The sequence below is a fragment of the Dasypus novemcinctus genome, chromosome 3 (genome assembly GCF_030445035.2).
Source record: "Dasypus novemcinctus isolate mDasNov1 chromosome 3, mDasNov1.1.hap2, whole genome shotgun sequence".
NCBI classification, from domain to species: domain Eukaryota; kingdom Metazoa; phylum Chordata; class Mammalia; order Cingulata; family Dasypodidae; genus Dasypus; species Dasypus novemcinctus.
This window is the reverse complement of record NC_080675.1, coordinates 91,315,287-91,333,707: the sequence shown is the minus strand read 5'-3', so window position 1 is coordinate 91,333,707 and position 18,421 is coordinate 91,315,287. Positions and strand designations below refer to the sequence as shown.

Genomic DNA, 18,421 nt, shown 5'->3' with positions numbered 1-18,421 from the left:
CATATCTGTTTATGCATTTAGCTTCTCTCAATGCTGTGCTCCCCAAGGGAACACTTGGCAGCCTTCGGTGAAAAATAAGCTGCTTTTTTTTTTTTTAACCCGAATGTGATGGATTTAGTGCTTTCACATTCATGTGATTTATTTTTTATTCTTTCTAATAATTTGCTCCTCTTTTTAAAATGTTTGCCCAGCTATCATGAATTCATAGTATTCTCTCCTGTCTAACTTATTAATGTGGCGACTCGAGGGACAGAGTAGCCTAAAATAAGATCGTGTGGATCACAAAGAATTAGCTGTCTTGCACTTGATATGTGCCATTTCTTGGGTTTGTGGACTGAGGTTCGTGCCTTCCATGTGTAGAATCAATAAAGATGAGGCTGTGCTCCTTTCCCTCTTCCTCCCTCCCTTACCTCCAGACACGGAATTCACTGACCACAGATTGGAAACCTCAGGACCAGAGGGTCTCCAAGTCTCTTTCAATTTCCACACATTGCTCCTCTGGAACCAAATAAGGCTGTGCATGTGAAACCGTAATGTGCAACAGATAAAATCCAGATAATTTAATTATTTTCAAAACAGGATAGATTTTATTTTTTGTGGATCTCAAATACAGACCCATTCAAGCCAAACTGACCTGCCTGGTGGAAGGAACCAGGAGAATTTAGGAGGAGATTTTTCATCACTGTAAGTTTCCTTAGGGTGGGCACGCAGCCGTCTGTGTCTGGCACAAACAGAGAGATCAACAAGTATTTGCCTGTAGATAGAAGCAGGTCCTTGACAGCCTGTGGAGACCTCTGGCTTGCGAGGTGGCCATAATGGAGCTTACCAGCAGGGGGAGCCTGGGCACCGAGGCCCCTGCAGGCTGAAAAGCGATGAGGCTGCTGAGGGCAGAGCACTGGGGGACGCTGGGATGGACAGACGGTCTGGGTCGGCCCTGCGGGGGGGGGGGGGTGGAACTGGCTCTCCGGAAGGTGTTGGGTGGGCTGGAAGCCTAGGTCTGATGGAGACTTAGCAACAGAGGAGAATCCATATAAGGCTTTGGGAACGTTGTTAGGAGGGAGATAAGAGGAGGGCTGGCTCAAAACAGGGTGGGCTGAAGGGAAAGTGGCCAGGGGCAGCCAGATGGAAAACAGGGCTGGGTGGGATGGTCAGTCAGGAAGGAAGGATGTTGACCGAGCTCAGAGGTGGGCTCAGGGTAGGGCATGGAAACAGGACCTATGGAGCATGAGGGCCTTCAGAGGAGCATCCCAGTTTCCTGAGCTGCAGACTGTCATGGGCCATGGGAAAAGCTGCCCCCTGAAGACAGAGGCCCTGGAAACTGGGAACAGATTCCTCGGCCTCCTGGGTCCCTTGAGCTATCCTGCTTCTCTGCCAAATTGTTGGGGGGTGATGAAGGTGCTTGGTTTAGAGGAGATAGAAAGTTCCCAAGGACTGGAGACATTCATTTTTGGGGGACAAGATTGTCCTTTTATAAGACTCAGCCCTGACACCAAAGAGTGTGATAGTGTGATTGAGAAGCTGATGAGACACTAAACTGCGTGAGGTTTAGGGAGGAGGAAAGCTAGAGGAGAAAAGAGGAAGAAAAAACCCAGAGATCTGACAGCAGATGGCTTCCTGGAGCAGTGCTGTGACATTGAACGTAGTTCAATGAATAAATGAGCCTTCAGTCATTTTCACTCTAGAGAGCCATTTATTACGACCCTGAAACCCTCCTGTGGAATTCTTGCCTCTGTCCCAGGAAAGGCGGTCAGTCACAGAGGAAGCTTAGCGTCACGCCTGCTGTTAGCGGCGTTTCATTGTTTTCTTTATCCAGGGCAGGAAGCGTGAGACCTTGATGAAGACCCCTGGAGGTGTCCCGTTTTTTTGGCCATAGGAGAAAATCCCGTGGGCCTCATTAGTACACACGAGGGGTCCCCCGGAGTCCCCCTGTGGACAGAGAGGGAAGGGCTGAGCTGGGCCTCCTGCAGTGCCTGCCCTCCCCACCATCTGGGCTCCATGCTCTTGGAGAAGGCAGGGGTGGGGGGCCTCTGCTCGGGTGCTGAGTGATCAGGGGCCGAGTGGCCCCTTAGTTCTCAGACTCCAGCCTGCCCCAAGCCAAGCTTTCTCTGCAATCCTCAGGAATATTCTAGTGATAAGGTTGCTGTGGGATGATGGATCCCTCCTCATCCCAACCCTCACCCACAGGAGAAAGACCAGAGACTGGAGTTTTGGGGATCAAACTCTCAGGCTGAGGCCATGAGGAATGGTCACTCCCAGTGCCCCAGGACCTCCTCAGGCTTCTGCCTCCCTGGGGCTTGTCTAAGTAGATGCTGGAAACCTGACCTGGAAACTGATCTTCCTCTTCTCTGGGTCCCCCACGCATATCTCGGTGGCCTTGCTGTAATAGCTGGGAAAGAGGGAGGTGCACGTCTGATCTTCCTGCACGGTCAGCTGCACCTCGTGCAGTTTAGTGGTCGATTTACCCACTGTGACCTGCCCCCAGCTGGCCACACTGCACACCTGGCCTGGCCGCACCTGGGCCTGGCTCCTGGGCAGGCTGAGGGGGCGCACGGCTGCAGTCCGTTTGGCCTTTCTCTCCAGCTGCAGGGGGAGGCAAGAAAGTCAGGAGCCTCCCTGACCAGGTGTCCCTGGAGGGGCTGCCCCTGTCTTCTCTCCAACTTTGGGGTACTGGAATTGGAGAGCCGGGGTGGAAAAGAGGGAGGAGACAGGGGTCCATGGGTAGAAAAATTCCCTGGACTCAGTAGAGCAAGGGCAAGCAGGCAGGTGTGCCTTACCTGCAGTAACATGATGTCGCTGGAGAGGACCTGAGGATTATAGGCTGGGTGGCGGATGGCTTTCCTCACAGGAATGCGCTGCTGGGTCCTTTCCTGCTCTTTAATATTGTGGGCCCCCAGGGTGACATTTATTGAGCTGCACAGAGAACGGGTTGAGGTGTGGAGGGTAAGAGTCATAGGAGATGCAGCCCAGGACCCTGGAAGGTTGGACAGTCCCAGACTGGGCAGGGCTGGAGTGGAGGGGCAGTCAAGAAGACAAGGGGCTTTGGATGAGCTTTGCACTCTGCCTCTCAAAGACCCCAGGCATAGGGCTTCCTGGAGCTCCAGTTTGGATTGTGACCCTCAATGCATGCTCTTGACCTCCAGCGTTGTCATCTTTGGCACTGTGGTCCTATCCCCTCTCTTCTCAACTGTGCCACCTGCCCTGACCTCAGACCATCTGATCCCTGAACTTACATGTCCTATTTCCCACCCTTTCATGTTCCTTATGTTCTCAGATGCTTCCCCTGATGAGCCATCTTGGGCCTCGGTTGCCTAAAGCCCAGGGTGCTCCTCTGGGTTCAGTCCCTGGGGAGAGGTTGGGTCCCTGCCGGGGTTCTCAGGAGGTGTAGGCTGGCTGTAGGTCCTCACCTCCCCCAGCAGTGAGCAGCTGTCAGCACAAAGTCCTCTTGTACCAGGACACCACCACACCTCTTCTTACGCTCCTGAGCCAGAAACTGAAGAAACGCCATGTAGGGGCGGGAGTGGGGCTTGGCCTCGTGGCCCCCGATAATCTCCTCTGAAAGGGAAGGCAGGGAGAAGGGTAACTGGGAGAGGCTGTGGTCAGGAGAGAAGGCTTAGGAAGGCAGACTTTGGGGATGGAGTCGACAAAGCCTGGAGATGCTACAGGAATCCTTCCGGGTTCCGTGGGCAGCATTTCCTGCACGCAGAACAGCCTTTTCTTAATCTCAAGCCTCAGAATTCCCTCTGCGAAAGGGGAACGGTGCTTACCCTGCCCATCCAACTTCAGACACGTGAATGGAGGGGGCAGGATCTGTCTTCAAGATGGTAGAGACAGGACTCCCCTGATTCCTTCTTTCTTCATGAGTTTCCCAGAATCCCCTGAGTCTCTGCTAACATCCATATTGGTGTCATTTTCTAATATTCAACTCATGTGCTTATGGAGTTGGATTTTCTAGTAATTCCTGTCCTTGGCTTAGCACATCCTAGGTGCTCTCGAAGTTTGCATGAAGGCATGACTCCCAATTAGCCTTTGGGTGAGGTTTGGCGAGTGTAATGCTGATGGGATTCAAGGCTACAGGAAATGTTGGGGACGGGGCTGCTAAAGACAGTGGAGCAACTGAGCATCTGGGAAGGCAGGAGGAGGTGGAGAAGCAGCCTGAAGATGGACTGCAAATGCCTTGGGGTGGTGCCATTGCAACAGTCAGAGTCGTGGGTACGGTCAACATGACACTTCTGAGATCAATTGCACCCTCTTTCCTGGGCAGCAACTTAGCCTGGAGGAGGGGATTGAGGGCACTGAGGAATAATTTAACTGGGTCCAGTGACTACCCTCACTTCTCCAGCCCTGTGTGTCTGAGCTTCCCTTTCCTGGGATGGAATGAGGGATTTTATTTACTTATTTTTTTTAGCTTCACATTCTCTGCCTAATACCTTTTCAAGAACCACCCACTTTCTAAGTGTTAAAGGAGAGACTGGGAGAGAAACAGAACCCTGCTAAACTTTTTCGGGAACATCATCCTTCTGAACGCCCTTGTTGAGTGTCTCTCCACTGGGTTTGGGATGGGAGCTGGGATTCAAAATTTCCTGGTTTTAGACTGAAGAGAAATTCCCTACCAGTTCTAGGCAGAAGGCTCAGTAGTACTGGGGATTTTGGGAAAGGGGCTCAGGCTCTGGGATGGGGAGGGTTACTCACCTGCCCCAACCCAGAGGGGCAGGAGAAAGGCTGAGAGGAGCAGGAGCTGCCGCATCTTCCTGGAAAGTCTGCCCGGGTCGGAGCTGCTGGTGCTTTCTCCTTCCAGACTCAGCCCCTGGAGGAGAAGGAAGGAGGGGCATGCTCGGTGAGCTCACTCACCCAATGGACCTATGCTCTTTGGTTTTGTTGAGTGGCATCCTCAACAAAAGCTGATGTTCTCTCTGACTTGAGTTAGGTGAGAATTGTGCGGTCACCACATTTGCACCCATTGCTGCTGAGTCACAAGCAGAAAGCCAGAATAAAGAACAAGAAAGTGGAGGCTGTTGAGGCTGTGGCAGCTGCCATTAGAGGAGCTGGAACCCCAGAAGGCCAGGCCCCCCAGTGATTGAACCAAGGATGCCGCCATTGCTTTGGCTCTTGATTCTTTTATTATTCTGATGGCAGCGTGAGAGTAATTACTTAGCAAGGCGGGTCTAGGGATCTAGGAGAAATGGTCCTACCCTCGAAAAGCTGATGGCCTGCTGGAGTAGATGGAAAATCTGTGCTTAGGGTACAATATGGTAAAGATTAGGGTGAGGAGACCATCTTTATGGCATAAGATAGAGGTTGAGACCTGTAACTGGAGTATGCAAGATTTTTCATTGTAATGAGTTTTCTTTGGAGATATACATATGTATCTATATTATAAAAAGATAATATTTCTGTATACTCTTTGATATTCCATATTTTATCACATAATAAAACATAATGGTACTAAGAATATATTAGTAAGCATCATTTATTGTTTTATTCATATGTATTAAAAATAAGCAAACAAAAATTAAAATTACCAGTGACAACTACCTTTAAAATTTTGCTGTATTTTAATTTTTTCCCATACAAATATATATTTTTGTAATTATAATGGGATTCTGCTAAGGTAGTCTAACTTTCCTTTTTTTTATTTTCAACAGCCTATGGAAAGCATTCTTCCCTGTCAGGAAAGTTTTCACTTATAACATTAAAATTTTTTAAAAATAAAGCTTTTTTAAAACACAAGTTTTATAATTACAGGAATATTGGTGCAGAAGATTCACATGTACCCCACATTGAGTTTCCCGTTATTAACATCTTACATTAGTGTGGCACATTTCTTAGAATTAATGAGTCAATATTAATACATTATTATTAACTAAAGTTCATACTTTACTCAGATTTCTTTAGTTTTTACTTAATCTCCTTTTTCTATTCCAGGATCCCACTCAGAATTCCACATTACATTTAGGGATTATGTTTCCTTAGGCCATGACAAATACTCAGACTTTCCTTGTTTTTAATGGTCTTGACAGTTTTAAAAGCAGGTATTTTGTAGAATGCTTCTTTACTGGGATTAGTCTGATGTTTTTGTTATGATTACATTGAAATCATGGGTGTTTGGAAGGAAGAACACAGGAATATAGTGCCATTTTCATTATATCATGTCGAGTGTACATACTATCAATGTAACTCTTAATGTTGACCTTGATTGTTGGGCTGAAGTGTGGTTTGTTAGTTTTTTCCACTCTAAGTACTGGTATTTCCCTCTTTCCAGATTGTACATGTTGGAAGTAACTGTACATGTTGCGTAGAATATCTTCTTTTTTAAATGCGGTAGAATATACATGACGCAAAATTCACCATCTTAACCATTTAAAAATGTACAATTCAGTGACAATAAGTACATTTACATTGTTGTACAACTGTCATCACCATCCAGTTCCAGAATTTTTCATCACTCCTAAGGAATCCTCATACCCATTGAGCAGTCACTCCCTTTTCCCCTCTCTCAGTTCCTGACAACCACAAATCTACTTTCCGTATCTATGGATTGGTCTAATTGGCCTATGCTGGAGATTTATTACAAATTAAATCTTGCAATGTATGGTCTTTTGAGTCCGGCTTCTTTCACTTAACATAATGTTTGCAGTTTGCCCATATTATAGCATGTATCAGTACTTATTCTTTTTTAAGGCTGAATAATATTCCACTGCATTGCTATACCACATTTTGTTTATCCATTCATCTGTTGATGTGCATTAGGGTTGTTTCCACCTTTTGACATTGGGAATAGTACTGCCATGAACATTGTGTACAAGTTTCTGCATGAACACCTGTTTTCAATTGTCTTGGTTATATGCTTAGGAGTGAAATTGATGGGTCACTCAAATTCTGTGTTTAACTTTCTGAGGAGTAGCTAAACTATTTTCCACAGCACTTTCATGACTTTTCATTCCCATCAGCAATGTATGTTGGTTCCAATTTCTCTATATCTTTGCCAACATTTGTTGTTTTAGTTTTTAAATAATAACCATCCGAGTGTGAAGTGGTATCTCATTGCATTTCCCAGATGACTAATGATGCTGAGGATCTTTTCATGTGTTTTTTGATCATTTGTATATCTTCTTTGGAGAAATGTCCATTTAAGTCCTTTGCTCACTTTTTTATTTTTTAAAGATTGAGCCCTGGACCTCACACATGGGAAGCAGGTGCTCAAACACTGAGCTACCCCTGTTCCCGCATCTGGTACACTTTTAACAGAAGTGGTGAGATCAGGGATAACATTTATTCTCTTATCATTGAGTGTGATATTAGCTGTGGAATTTTCGTAAATGCTCTTTATTATGTTTAAAAAGTTTCCTTCTAGTCCTGGGGTGTTCAGGGATTTTATCATGAAAAATCTTTTGTCAAATCTTTTTTTTTAGCCTGAATTGAGATTATGATGTGGTTTCCCTTTTTCATCTTATTAATATGGTATGTTACATTGAATGCTGTTTTGTTTGTTGAGCCACCCTTGCTTTCCTGGGATAAATCCCGTGTGGTCATGATGTATAATCCTTTTAGTATGCTACTGGATTTGGTTTGTTAGTATTTTGTTGAGGATTTTTGCATCTTTATTAATGAAGGATATTGGTCTCTAGTTTTCTTTTCTTGTAGTGTCTTTGTCTTGCTTTGGTATTAGGGTAATGCTGGCTTCATAGATTGATTTATGGAGTGTTCCTTCCTTTTCTATTTTGTTGAAGAGTGAACAGGACTGGTGTTAATTCTTATCAGACTGATAGAATTCACCAGGGAAGTCATCTGTTCTAGACTTTTCTTTTTTGGGAGGTTCAGTCTCTTTATAAAGTTATAGGCTGTGTGTTTTTATTTATTTGTCCATTTCATCTAAGGTATCTAACTTTTTGGTGTATAATTGATCATAATACTTTTTATTTTTGTATGGTCAGTTGTAATGCCTCCACTTTTATTTCTGATTTTAGTAATTTGGGTTTTTTCTCTTTTTTTCTTAGTGTTATGGTTAGTCTGGTGTGTCAACTTGACTAGGCTATAGTACCATGTTATTTAATCAAATGCTAATCTAGGTGTTTCTGTGAAGGTATTTGGTAGATGTGGTTGACATCTATAATGAGGTGACTTTGAGTATAGGAGATTGCCTTCAACAATGTGGGTAGGCCTCATCCAAATAGTTGATATCCTCTACAGCAAAAACCGAGGTTTCCCAGAGAAGAAGAAATTCTGTCTTATAACTGCAGCATAAAATCCTGCCTGACTTTTCAGTCTGCCAGCCCACCTTATAGATTTTGCATTTGCCAGTCCCAACAATTCCAGGAGCCAATACCTTAAAACAAATCTTTTAATTTACACATACATATTTATGTGTGTGCATATATGTTTGTATGTTTGTGTATCCTGTTGTCTCTGTTTCTTTGGAGAATTTTGACAGATACAATCAACTTACCTAAAGTTTTTTCAATTTATTGATCTTTACAGAGAACCTCTTTTGGTTTCATTGATTTTCTCTATTGTATTTCAATTCCCTATTTCATTTATCTCTGCTCTTATTTTTATTATTTCCTTACTTCTAGCTTTGGGCTTAGTTTGCCCCTCTTTTTCTAGTTTCTTATAGTATAAAGTTAGGCTATTGATTTGAGATCTTTCCTCTTTTTTAAATGTAGGCATTTGCAGCTATTCGTTGCCTTCTGCCACTGCTTTCACTGCATCCCTCTGAGTTCAGTTTTCACTGGGCAAGCCAGATGTGGTTTCAGATTACGCTAGTGAAGCTGGGGCTCTGATAAAGCTGCTTGTTCTCTTCATCCGTCCAGCTAGGAGTGGTAGTAGCTTCTAGCTATTACACTTCTGCAGGTTGTTTCAGTTTTTCTCCTTTGACTTCTCTCAGCTAATCAATTTCCTTTAACAAATTCCTTTTGTTTTAAATATACGGTGTGGTTTCTGACTTTTTGGTTGGACACTAACTAGTACAGTTTTGGGTATGTCTTAGCTTGATTTTTCCCCTCTAAAGCAGAGCCCATGATGAGGCTTTAAGTGCCGGTGATTGAGAGGTGATTCCAGGAGAGCAGACTGATAGAGTAGGAAGAGTGAGACGGGAAAAGAGGGAGAGCTAATAAAGCATGCACTATCGAGTTGCTTATTGCTGTGGGAAACTGGAGATTAATGGTCTGAGACTCTTTGAGGATCCATATAGAATGGATGTCAAAACTGTCCTTCAGCATTCAGAAGGCTGAGCATTTACCTCCCAACTTCCATCCCCAGCTGAATGAAGGCTTTCCCGAGGGCTGTGCTTGCTCTTGTGCACGTCAGGGCTGAGCTTTTTCTTGGACTGAGCAAATTCTTGCAGCTTCAGAGATACCTCAAGACAGAAAAACTGAGAGATGCTTGGGTTCCTGGGTACTTGAGGAGCAGCTCAAGTCACAGGTGGGCTGAAGTGGATGCGGTGTAAGTAAAATAGTGCCTACCACAAGGGATATCTTTGACTATCCTGTTATTTGGATTTAATTATATTCTCTCAAAACATGTTCTAGTCCTAACTTCTGGTTCTGTGACTGTGACCCATTTGTAAATAGAATCTTTAAAGATGTCATGTAACTCCAGTATCTGGATGGCTTATAGATCTGTTTCTCTTGTCCATTTTTTCTTTTCAATTTGAAGTCATTAAAAAAAATTTTTTTTTAGTATGTCTGGTTATTTGTAACTGAGTGCTGGATGTTGTGAATAAAATTATTTTTAAATTAATTTTTAAAAAATTTTAAATAAGCTTTAGATTACATAAATGTTACATAAAAAATATAAGGGATTCCCATATGCCCCACTTGCTCTTCCTCCTATGCTTTCCCATATTAACAACATCCTTCATTAGTGTGGTATATTTGTTAAAATTGATGTATCTATATTGAACCTTTGCTACTAACCATGGACTGCAGTTTATTTACATTATAGTTTATACTTTGTCCCACACAATTTTGTAAGTTATGACAAAATATGCAATGGCCTGTATCTATCACTGCAGTGTCATGCAGGACAAACCCAATGTCAAAAATGCCCCCATATTACACCTATTTTTCCCTTTCCCATCCCTTAGAACCTCTGGTAGGCACTGCCTTTACATCAATGATAAGAGTTCTTCCATTGCTACAGTAATAAAAAGGTCTATAGTAGAATAATAGTAAGTCTACTTTAGTCCATTGTTCATTCCCCAATCTTGAGAATTTGGGATGGTGATGCCCACTCTGCTTCTAATTGAGAGGGGGCTTAGACCACATGGGGCAGATGGATGGATCTATCTTGCTTACAATTGCAGACACCCTCTGTTTCTTGGGATGGGTGTTGTCCACCATCATCTCTTTGTTAGTTGTCCTGGGTGAGTGCAGTGAACTGGAGAGTAGGTGTTGCAACTCTGCTGAAATTCAGGGCTCAGCTGGCACATGGATAGACCAAAAATTTAAGACATGTATTTATCAAGCATAGTGCTAATTATGGGTTCAAATAAAAGGGGCAGAAGAGCCATGTGTAGAGAACCTATAAATGAGCCTAACTCTGTTACACCGGGAGCATAAATTCCATAAATTTGGATGCCGAATTCCTGAGCAGTCTGCCCTATTTATAGTTTCTGGATATCTCAGAGCCCCCACTATTTGAGGCACTGTTTACTCTGGCAGTCAATGAGATCCTGCTGAAACTTGTATAAGTGTAACCTCTGGAATGACCTCCCAACTCACTTTGAAATCCTCCTTGCCATAAAAACTTATTTGTATTTACTATTTCCCTCTTTTGGTCAATGTCTTTTTCCAGATGCATTACTAGTTGGTCCTTGGTAATAATCCCTCGGTGCCAGGGAGACTCATCCCTGGCAGTCATGTCCCACGCTGGCGGGGAAGGTAGTATGTTTATATGCTGAGTTTGGCTTAGGGAGAAGCTGCATTTGAGCAACAAGGAGGCCCTCAGGAGGTAACTTTAGGCAGTATATTATACTAGGCTAAGTTTCAATTTCACAAGATAAGTTCCATGAATACAATCATCAGTGTCAAGGGCCTGGCATAATGGTCTGTCTTCCTTCATGAGACATTGCCCTTGTACTTGGGGGATTCTTGCTGTCCTATTAGAGAATGTAGCAGAACTTCCCAGGATGGCAATTCAATATTCACTCAGTTATTGTGTGACTCTCCACCCACTGAGACAATGTCCCACGAACACTTGAACATACTCATATGTCTTAGAGGCATGCCCCAGGTGCACCCCTTCACATGCATCCCCACATCACTGACACTCCCCACCAGTGATCCTCCCCCACCACTGCTGTGACCGTTCTGTGATTCAAAATCTCTCCAAAAATGAAACAAGCAAAGCAACCAAATAAAATTAATAAGAAAGTGAAATAATAATTTAAAAAATAACCAATAAAATACAAAAAATCTAGAACAATTTGAAATAAAAAAAAGATTTTTAGACGTTGTGTCTTTCATCACTGTAAGATCTGCTGTCTTGTATGTACAGTGACATTTTCTTCCATATATTCCCCCGGTGTCTTATTTTTTTCATTTTATGTTCAAGGAGCTTTAGGATCCAGAAAAGTCACGTAGAGAATACAAGTAATTCCCGTATACGCAATGCCCTCCCCCTTTCCCTTCTCCCTTATAACAAAATTTTATTGGAGGTGAAATAGATTCTGGTTGATTTTATTTTCCATCAGAGAGAGTTTACTTTTGCCTCAAGTAAACTTGCATTGCGGCAGGAAAATTAATTCCAATCAGGGATTAAATTAACTCAAAGCTAGGCTTCCCTGTGAAGCTGGTTTATATCCAGTTCATCCTTGCTCCTGGGGTGTAACCCTGCAAGGTGCCAGATGAAATTCTAGGGTGTTACCAGAGTATCTCCTTGTTGGTCAACCCTAAACTCCAGTTTCTTTTTTCACCACAGACCTATGAAACTGTTGGAAACTTTACTCAGCCTTTCAGTTTCTTGGTAACTGTTTATGAGTTTCAAAATGTATCAAGGTGAAAAAGCAGCACTTAATGCTAGGTTTTCTTTGGGCTCCTGGCCTCAAGTCTTTACAGCTTTAGTACTCTCTAATGCATGCAAATAGATTTAATTTCTTTTTCTACCTTTTCTAGATTAATTCAGCAGGCAGTTTGATTCAAAGTGATCTTTAGACCACACAGACATGCACACACACTCACAGATACTATGAGAAAATACTATGATTGCTGAATCTAGGTGGTGGGCAAATGCATGTCCATTGTGCTGCTTTTTTCAACTTTTAAGTATGATTTAAATTATCATGATAAATGTCAGGAAATTATTTCTTTCTAGGGGGTGGAGCAACAGGGAGGAGTATATATGTGCAAAGGATATACAAGATGTTTTACATATGCCATGTCATTTAATTCCCACCTTTCTTGGAAAGAGGCTTAAACATATAAAATGTAGCCAAGATCACATATAGTTAGGGAGAATGGGGGCTTGACAAGGTGCAAATTTTCCATTATCACGGAAATGGTGGAAGCCGATATCAGCTCATGAAAGATAGGTCCTTATGACCGTTGTTAGAGAGTGGGTGACTGGTGACCCCCCAGAGCCTTCTCTCCAGGAAGTTGTCTGAGCAGAGGCTGGAAAGCCCCTGGGCCAGGAGGCTGGAGAGTCATCACGAGGGGCTCTGTCAGATGACCTTGAAGGCTGCTGGCTCTGGAGTCCTGGAGAGGATCCTTATCCTGGGACTGGAAGAAGGCTAATGCGGCCGCTGGGAGGTCGGGGCTCTGACTGGCTCTGTGGCTAATTTGTGTGATCTATGGCCAGGCTTTTCACCTTTCCAGATTTCAGTCTCCTCTTTCAGGAAAGGAAGAAGTATGCCTGCATAGATTTTCCAACTTCGTAGCCACATAATCCATTCCCCTAAATAAATGCAATGTTAAAACTGAAAATGTATGTGTTAAAAAGTTGGTAATCTTTTGAAATAGGTATTTTTTCTTTTGCTCCTTTTTCTCTTCTTTCTTACTCTCTTTCCCTTTTCTTCCCTCCTTCCCTTCTTTTGTACTTTCTTTCTCCATGCAAAAACACGGTTCTTATTTTTTGCCCCTCATTTTGTTTTTGGGGTCAAAACCAGAAGCTATGTGATGTCAGTTGCTCTTCCTGTGCTGTTTAAATGCCCAAGAGATTATGCTTTAGAGCTGCTTAAGTGGCAAAGAGATTAAAAAGCCATTCTTTGATAAGAACAGGATCGCAGGGAGAGATACTTCTCCAGAGTTGAGTGTGATGGAGTAAAGGAGCTGAAACAGGGAGAAGGAAGAGTTTACTCATGCCTGAAGCCCAGTCTTAGCCCTGCAGCAGTGCTCAGATTGGGACGAGTTCCCTGAGGTCCTGTGTCTCTGGTGTGCCTGGTGAAGATGGGGATAAAGAAATTGGGCAGGACTTTCCTTCATTTTCCAGGCCTCACTAACCCACTCTAACTTGATTTGATTGTGGGTGTGACTAGTCTCAGTAATGATTGGAACTAAATTTCAGACAAGCCCAAGCTTAGAGTCTGGTCCAGTTAGATTTAGGGAAAATGTGATATTTTATTTTTGCATACCTGAGTTTGTGTACCAAGGCTCATAGTCACTGCACACAGGTAAAGTTAGGTCACTTCAAGTTGCCCATCTCCTTACCACCTTCCACCCTCCTTCTTGGGGAGGGGATGGGTCTGCTGAGCCCTGAGCAGCATTAGAAAATCTCTACTGCTCTCAGGTATAATGTGCACACAAAACTACAGCATGTAACATAAATAAGATTTAAATGAGTACTGTTATTCTCTAAACAAGATAATTTTGATTCGTGTGGATTTGAAACCCAGATCCAGACAAGCCACTTGCCCAGAGAAAGTCACATGAGCAAATTGAATGAAAATGCACAAATTCTGTGATGACAGTGATACTTGGCTGTGTCCCTGGTGTCTAGCCCAGTAAATACTGATGTATTGATTGATGGCACAAGTGATGCTTTCCAGGCCCGCTGCAGAGAGGAGTCCTTTCTCCCTTAAATGGTTGTTGTAGGCCAGGAGCCAATGCAGAAAGTCCTTGGCCCAGAAGCCAGGCAGTCAGCTGTGACCACAGGGACAGTCTACTGAATGACCTATCAGTCAGTGGACACTGGGCCAAGGAGGGGCACTCATCTGGATTAGAAGGGCTGACAAGGTCCTGCTGGGTGAGAAGTGTGGCCTAGAGGTCTGGGGACACATCCTGCCTTCCCGTGCCCCATAGACAGAGCAGAAGGCAGGTTCACAGTCACGATCTACCTGGGATGGGCAGCCCAGGGCAGAAAGCCTGCTGGGAACGTCATAGGATTCTGGGAGTCCTGGACAGTGGGAGGTGGGAAGAGGCTGTCTCAAGCCAGTTTGGAAGTGTGCCCTCAGGGTCAGCAGAGCTGCAGGACAATGGGTCACCAGGAGGTAGTGGCCCCAGACAGGGCTGGAACAGGTGCAAGAGCCAGGTCTGGGGATAATAAAGCACCTTCTGGGAAACTCTCAACATTTCAAGCTGCCAGCTGCTCTGATTTGGAGAGGGAGCCCTGCATGGGGCAAGTTATGCCTTTCTAGAAGATTACCACCAATTTCCAGTAAGGTGGAGAAGTAGCTCTCTATCCCAGGGCCTCTTAGGGCATCCTCCTTTCAAATCTGGATTCTTTTCTCTTGCTGTTTTGGCCCCGGGATTGGCTGGGGCAGGGTGTGGGGGATGGAATGAGTTGAAGGACAATGTGGATAAGCTAAGTGGTTCTTCTAGAGAGGGCCACTTTTTCCCTTTTCCTGACAGAGTTTAGATTCAGTCTGGCAGGGGGACCTGGCACAGAGGAGGGCTATTTGGAAGGAAGTGGGTATTGACACAGTGTTATTATTTTTTATTCTGGAGGTGGGAGGTGGGGTAGGCTGCAGGGAAGTGCACAGAGCAAGTCAGAAGTGTGAACAGATGGCTGCTGGACACACAGTTGGTACCTATTGAAGGTTATTGAATGAATCAACGAGTAATCTTTCATTTCCACTCTAGAGAAGGAAGTTTATTAAGGCCTTGGTATTTTTGCCCACAGACCCCAATCCTTGGCCTGATGTCCCAGAGAAGATGGTCAGATCACTCCTGGAGTCACCTTAGTCTGGTCTCTGCAGTGGGATGCTTCTCATTGTTTCTTTTATCCAGGAGAGAAAGCTCGAGATCTTGGTGTAGACACGTGGAGATCTCCCATTTTTTTTCCCGAAGGACACAATGCCCTGGGCCACATTGTTACACACGAGGGGGCCACCTGAGTCCCCCTGTGGGCAGAGAGGAGAAGGACTAAGCCGGGCCTCCTCCTCCCCCTGCCCTCCCTGCTGCCCGGGGGTGGGTGGTCTCTTTTAGGGGGCTGAGTGTGAGATCAGGCCAAGGCAGACCTCGGTGCCTCCCTCAGTCCTGGGCCCAAGCCCAGCCCTGAACATTCCCTCCAGTCACCTGAAAATGGGCTTTTTCCTCCCCCAGGAAATCTCTGTCCATAAAGTGCCTGTGGGTCAGTAGGTGCCGCATTTCCTCCCAGGGAGAAAGCACTGGAGACTGGATCAATGGGAAGGCGATATACGTGGGGATATGGTGAGTTCCCACAGGCCCAGATCTCCTCAAAGCTCCTCTCTACCCAGGGCTGGGCTTGGAAGGGGCTTGTGAGCTCACCTTAAAAGAACTCTTCATCTCTCTTGGGTCCCCCACACATAGCTGGGTGGCACTGTTGTAATGGTCTTTGTAGAGAGAGATGCATTCTTTATCCCACTGGACTTCAAGCTCTACTTCGTGGAGTCTGTCTGTGCTCTTGTTCACTTGGATGCGTCCCCAGCTGGCCACCCTGCATACTCTCCCTGGCATCACCAGCATGGTCCTTCTGGGTAGCTGGAGGGTGCTCACCTCTGCAGTCAGATTGGCATTTCTCATCAGCTGAGAGAGAGAGAAGAAATTCTAAGCTACTCACAGAGTTTCCAGAGATAGCTATGGGGTAGCATGTTTCCTTTATGGCCCTGGGGCAAGTGAAGGGGTCATGCTGGAAAGAAGGAAAGAGAAGAGATCATGGGGAGATGCAAAAATCGCTGGACTGAAGTGAGCAGGAAGGAAGGCTGGGCGCACTTACCTGCAATAACATGATGTCATTGGCAGTCGTGCTGTTATCATAGGCTGGGTGGCGGATGGCTCTTCTCACAGGGATGTGCTGTTGTGTCCTTTCCTTCTTATTCACATTGTGGGCCCCCAGGGTGACATTTATTTTGCTGAACAGAGAGCAGAATGGTGGGGAGTGGAATCACAAGAGCTATAGCCCAGGATCCTTGAAAGGCTGGGGACAGTGTGAGGCAGGGCAGAACTGGAGCTGAGGGGAATTCTAGGGGATGGGGGCCCTGGGGCTCAGCTCTCTGTGGCCTCTGCTTTGCAACCTGAGCTGGGTGGCAAATGCTGGAGCAGATATGGGGATGCTTAGTCATGCACAGGGCTTGACGATCTTCAAGAAAAACTATGCATTTCTCAAAACTTCCCTCTGGGCCCTAGCACACAACCTTGACCTCCTTTGTATGCCACATACTCCATCTTTCCTCAGGAGGCCACTTCCATCAGATGTCCCTTTCCCCACAAAAATTACCTGTACTTTCCCCTCTCCTATCCCTGCTCTCAGCTGGCTCCTTAGAGGAGCTCTTCTTATGTTACCAGATGGGCAAAGCTGCAGTCCCTGAGAAGAGGGTTCCCATGAAGTACCTACAGAAGGATGGGGGCCCCGTTCCTCTCACCTTCCCCAACAGTGAGCTGCTGAAAGCACAAAGTCTTCATGCACCAGGAACCCCCCGCATATCTTTGTTTTCTCTGATGTCTTGATTTGAAGAAATGCCATGTAGGGATAAGAATGAGGCTTGGCCTCATGACCCCCGATGATTTTCCCTGAAAGAAAAATTCTACTGCCTGCTGTGCTTGTTGTGTCCAGGGTGCACATCTGCCTTATGGTTACAGAAAGACTGAGGACAGGAGACTGAGATAAGCTTGAGCAGGAGGGAAGGCACTGGGATCTGGCAGCAAGTGGTGTTGTCTGCAGCAGCGGGCAGTAACCATAAGGGGAACTGGTCATTCTTTGGGCAGCATTCCTGGCTTGCCAAGTCACCCACAAGGCTCAGATTCTCTCTCTGACCAAGTGAAGAGCAGCTCTGTTCCTTAATTCTTGCTTCAAACATATATGTTGAAGGATAGGATTTGTGTTTGGAACAGGCAGTAAAGTCCCAGTAGATCATGGAAAATCTCCCTAAAGTTTCCTGAGACCTCTTTCCCTTCTAGTTTCCTAGACCCTGTTGAGCTGCAACTGGTTTGCATAATAATACTTGGGACAAGACTCAAGGTACTGAGTTGAGACAAACAGTGACCAGCGAATGCCTTGTCGTATGAAGTAATGGACCCTTACTAGCCTCTGGATGAGGGTTGTTGGGGCCATGCTGGTGGGATTCTGAGCAGCAGGGAAGATGTTACCTTTCAAAGACACTGAAACCATCTACTAGTGGAAAAGACTTGAGGCTGAGCCAAAGCAAAACTAAATGTTGAGGGGACCAGAAAGCCACCAACTCCGGTGTCACCTGAGTCTTAAATTCCTGTGCAGCACTGACTGACAAAGCTTGGACAAGATGATGGAGACTGAGGGTACATTTTAAGGCATTGAGTTAAAAGTTAGAGGATTTTACCTTGATTATATAAGCCAGTCCCTTTCTTCAAGCTACTATTTCCTGGGGAATTAATTATTTCTCACTCCCAGCTCCCAACCTTCTTCTGGATGCCTTTTTAAAGTTCCCATTTTCCAAATGACAAGAGGAAGGCCCAAGGAGAGATAGCACTCACTGACCCTTATGCAGAATTGCCACTGCCCTACCACTCTCACTGCCTGTCATACCCACATCAGGTTTGTCAGTCTCTGAGTGAGCTTGGACCTGGGATTCAGGAAGGTCCTGGAGATGGACCAGGGCCTGGGTGTGCCTGAGTGTCACATCTGAGCAGGGCTGTGCCAGTGTGGGAGGGAGTCACGCTTCTGAGGGTCAGGAGGGTCACTCACCTGCCTCTGCCCTGGGGAGAAGGCGAAAGGTCAACAGGAGGAAGAACAGCTGCATCTTCCTGAGGCTGCCCAGTCCAGAGTTTGTTGCGTGTTCTCCTTGCTGTCTTTTAACCCCATTGTTCTCCTCTGATGTTTTGGGGTTTCAGCAGATAAGGCTATCTCTGACTACTTCCCACCACTGTCTGATTAAGTCCTTGGGCCCAAGTTGAGTAAGAACTTATCAGTCCTCACATAAGCATAATGACCACATCAGCAGGAAACAGGGACCCAGGTCTACCAGTTGGGATATTTGGAGATGTTACACAGGCACTAGTGGGTCCTTGAGTCCCAGAAACTGAGTTGCTTCATTTCCTTTGCTATCTTTTCTATT

General features: G+C 45.2%; 2 protein-coding genes across 2 annotated transcripts; both read right to left on the bottom strand.

Annotated features, from left to right (window-relative positions):
• Positions 1-1,667: 1,667 nt before the first annotated feature.
• On the bottom strand, positions 1,668-4,793 carry LOC101426567 (granzyme H-like). Its single transcript, XM_012519230.3, has 5 exons — positions 4,690-4,793; positions 3,405-3,552; positions 2,775-2,910; positions 2,323-2,580; positions 1,668-1,926 (listed from the first exon to the last, which is right to left on the bottom strand). The coding sequence occupies exons 1-5, from the start codon at positions 4,742-4,744 to the stop codon at positions 1,783-1,785; spliced, it is 741 nt and encodes a 246-aa protein (XP_012374684.2). The 5' UTR covers positions 4,745-4,793; the 3' UTR covers positions 1,668-1,782.
• Positions 4,794-15,034: 10,241 nt separating this feature from the next.
• On the bottom strand, positions 15,035-18,106 carry LOC101426115 (mast cell protease 1A-like). The gene is made up of 5 exons (XM_004477483.4): positions 18,052-18,106; positions 16,754-16,901; positions 16,108-16,243; positions 15,660-15,917; positions 15,035-15,271 (listed from the first exon to the last, which is right to left on the bottom strand). Exons 1-5 carry the CDS (start codon positions 18,104-18,106, stop codon positions 15,110-15,112), a joined length of 759 nt encoding a protein of 252 aa, XP_004477540.2. The 3' UTR covers positions 15,035-15,109.
• Between the last annotated feature and the right edge of the window lie 315 nt (positions 18,107-18,421).

Coding starts and splice junctions, on each gene's coding strand:
- LOC101426567 (XM_012519230.3), bottom strand. CDS start 4,744: ATGCGGCAGCTCCTGCTCCTCTCAGCCTTTCTCCTGCCCCTCTGGGTT. Junction 3,553..4,689: donor GCCCCTCTGGGTTGGGGCAG/GTGAGTAACCCT, acceptor CTTCCCTTTCAG/AGGAGATTATCGGGGGCCAC. Junction 1,927..2,322: donor AGAGGAAGATCAGTTTCCAG/GTCAGGTTTCCA, acceptor CTCTGTCCACAG/GGGGACTCCGGGGGACCCCT.
- LOC101426115 (XM_004477483.4), bottom strand. CDS start 18,106: ATGCAGCTGTTCTTCCTCCTGTTGACCTTTCGCCTTCTCCCCAGGGCA. Junction 16,902..18,051: donor TCTCCCCAGGGCAGAGGCAG/GTGAGTGACCCT, acceptor TTTTTCTTTCAG/GGAAAATCATCGGGGGTCAT. Junction 16,244..16,753: donor GCAGCTCACTGTTGGGGAAG/GTGAGAGGAACG, acceptor CTCTCTGTTCAG/CAAAATAAATGTCACCCTGG.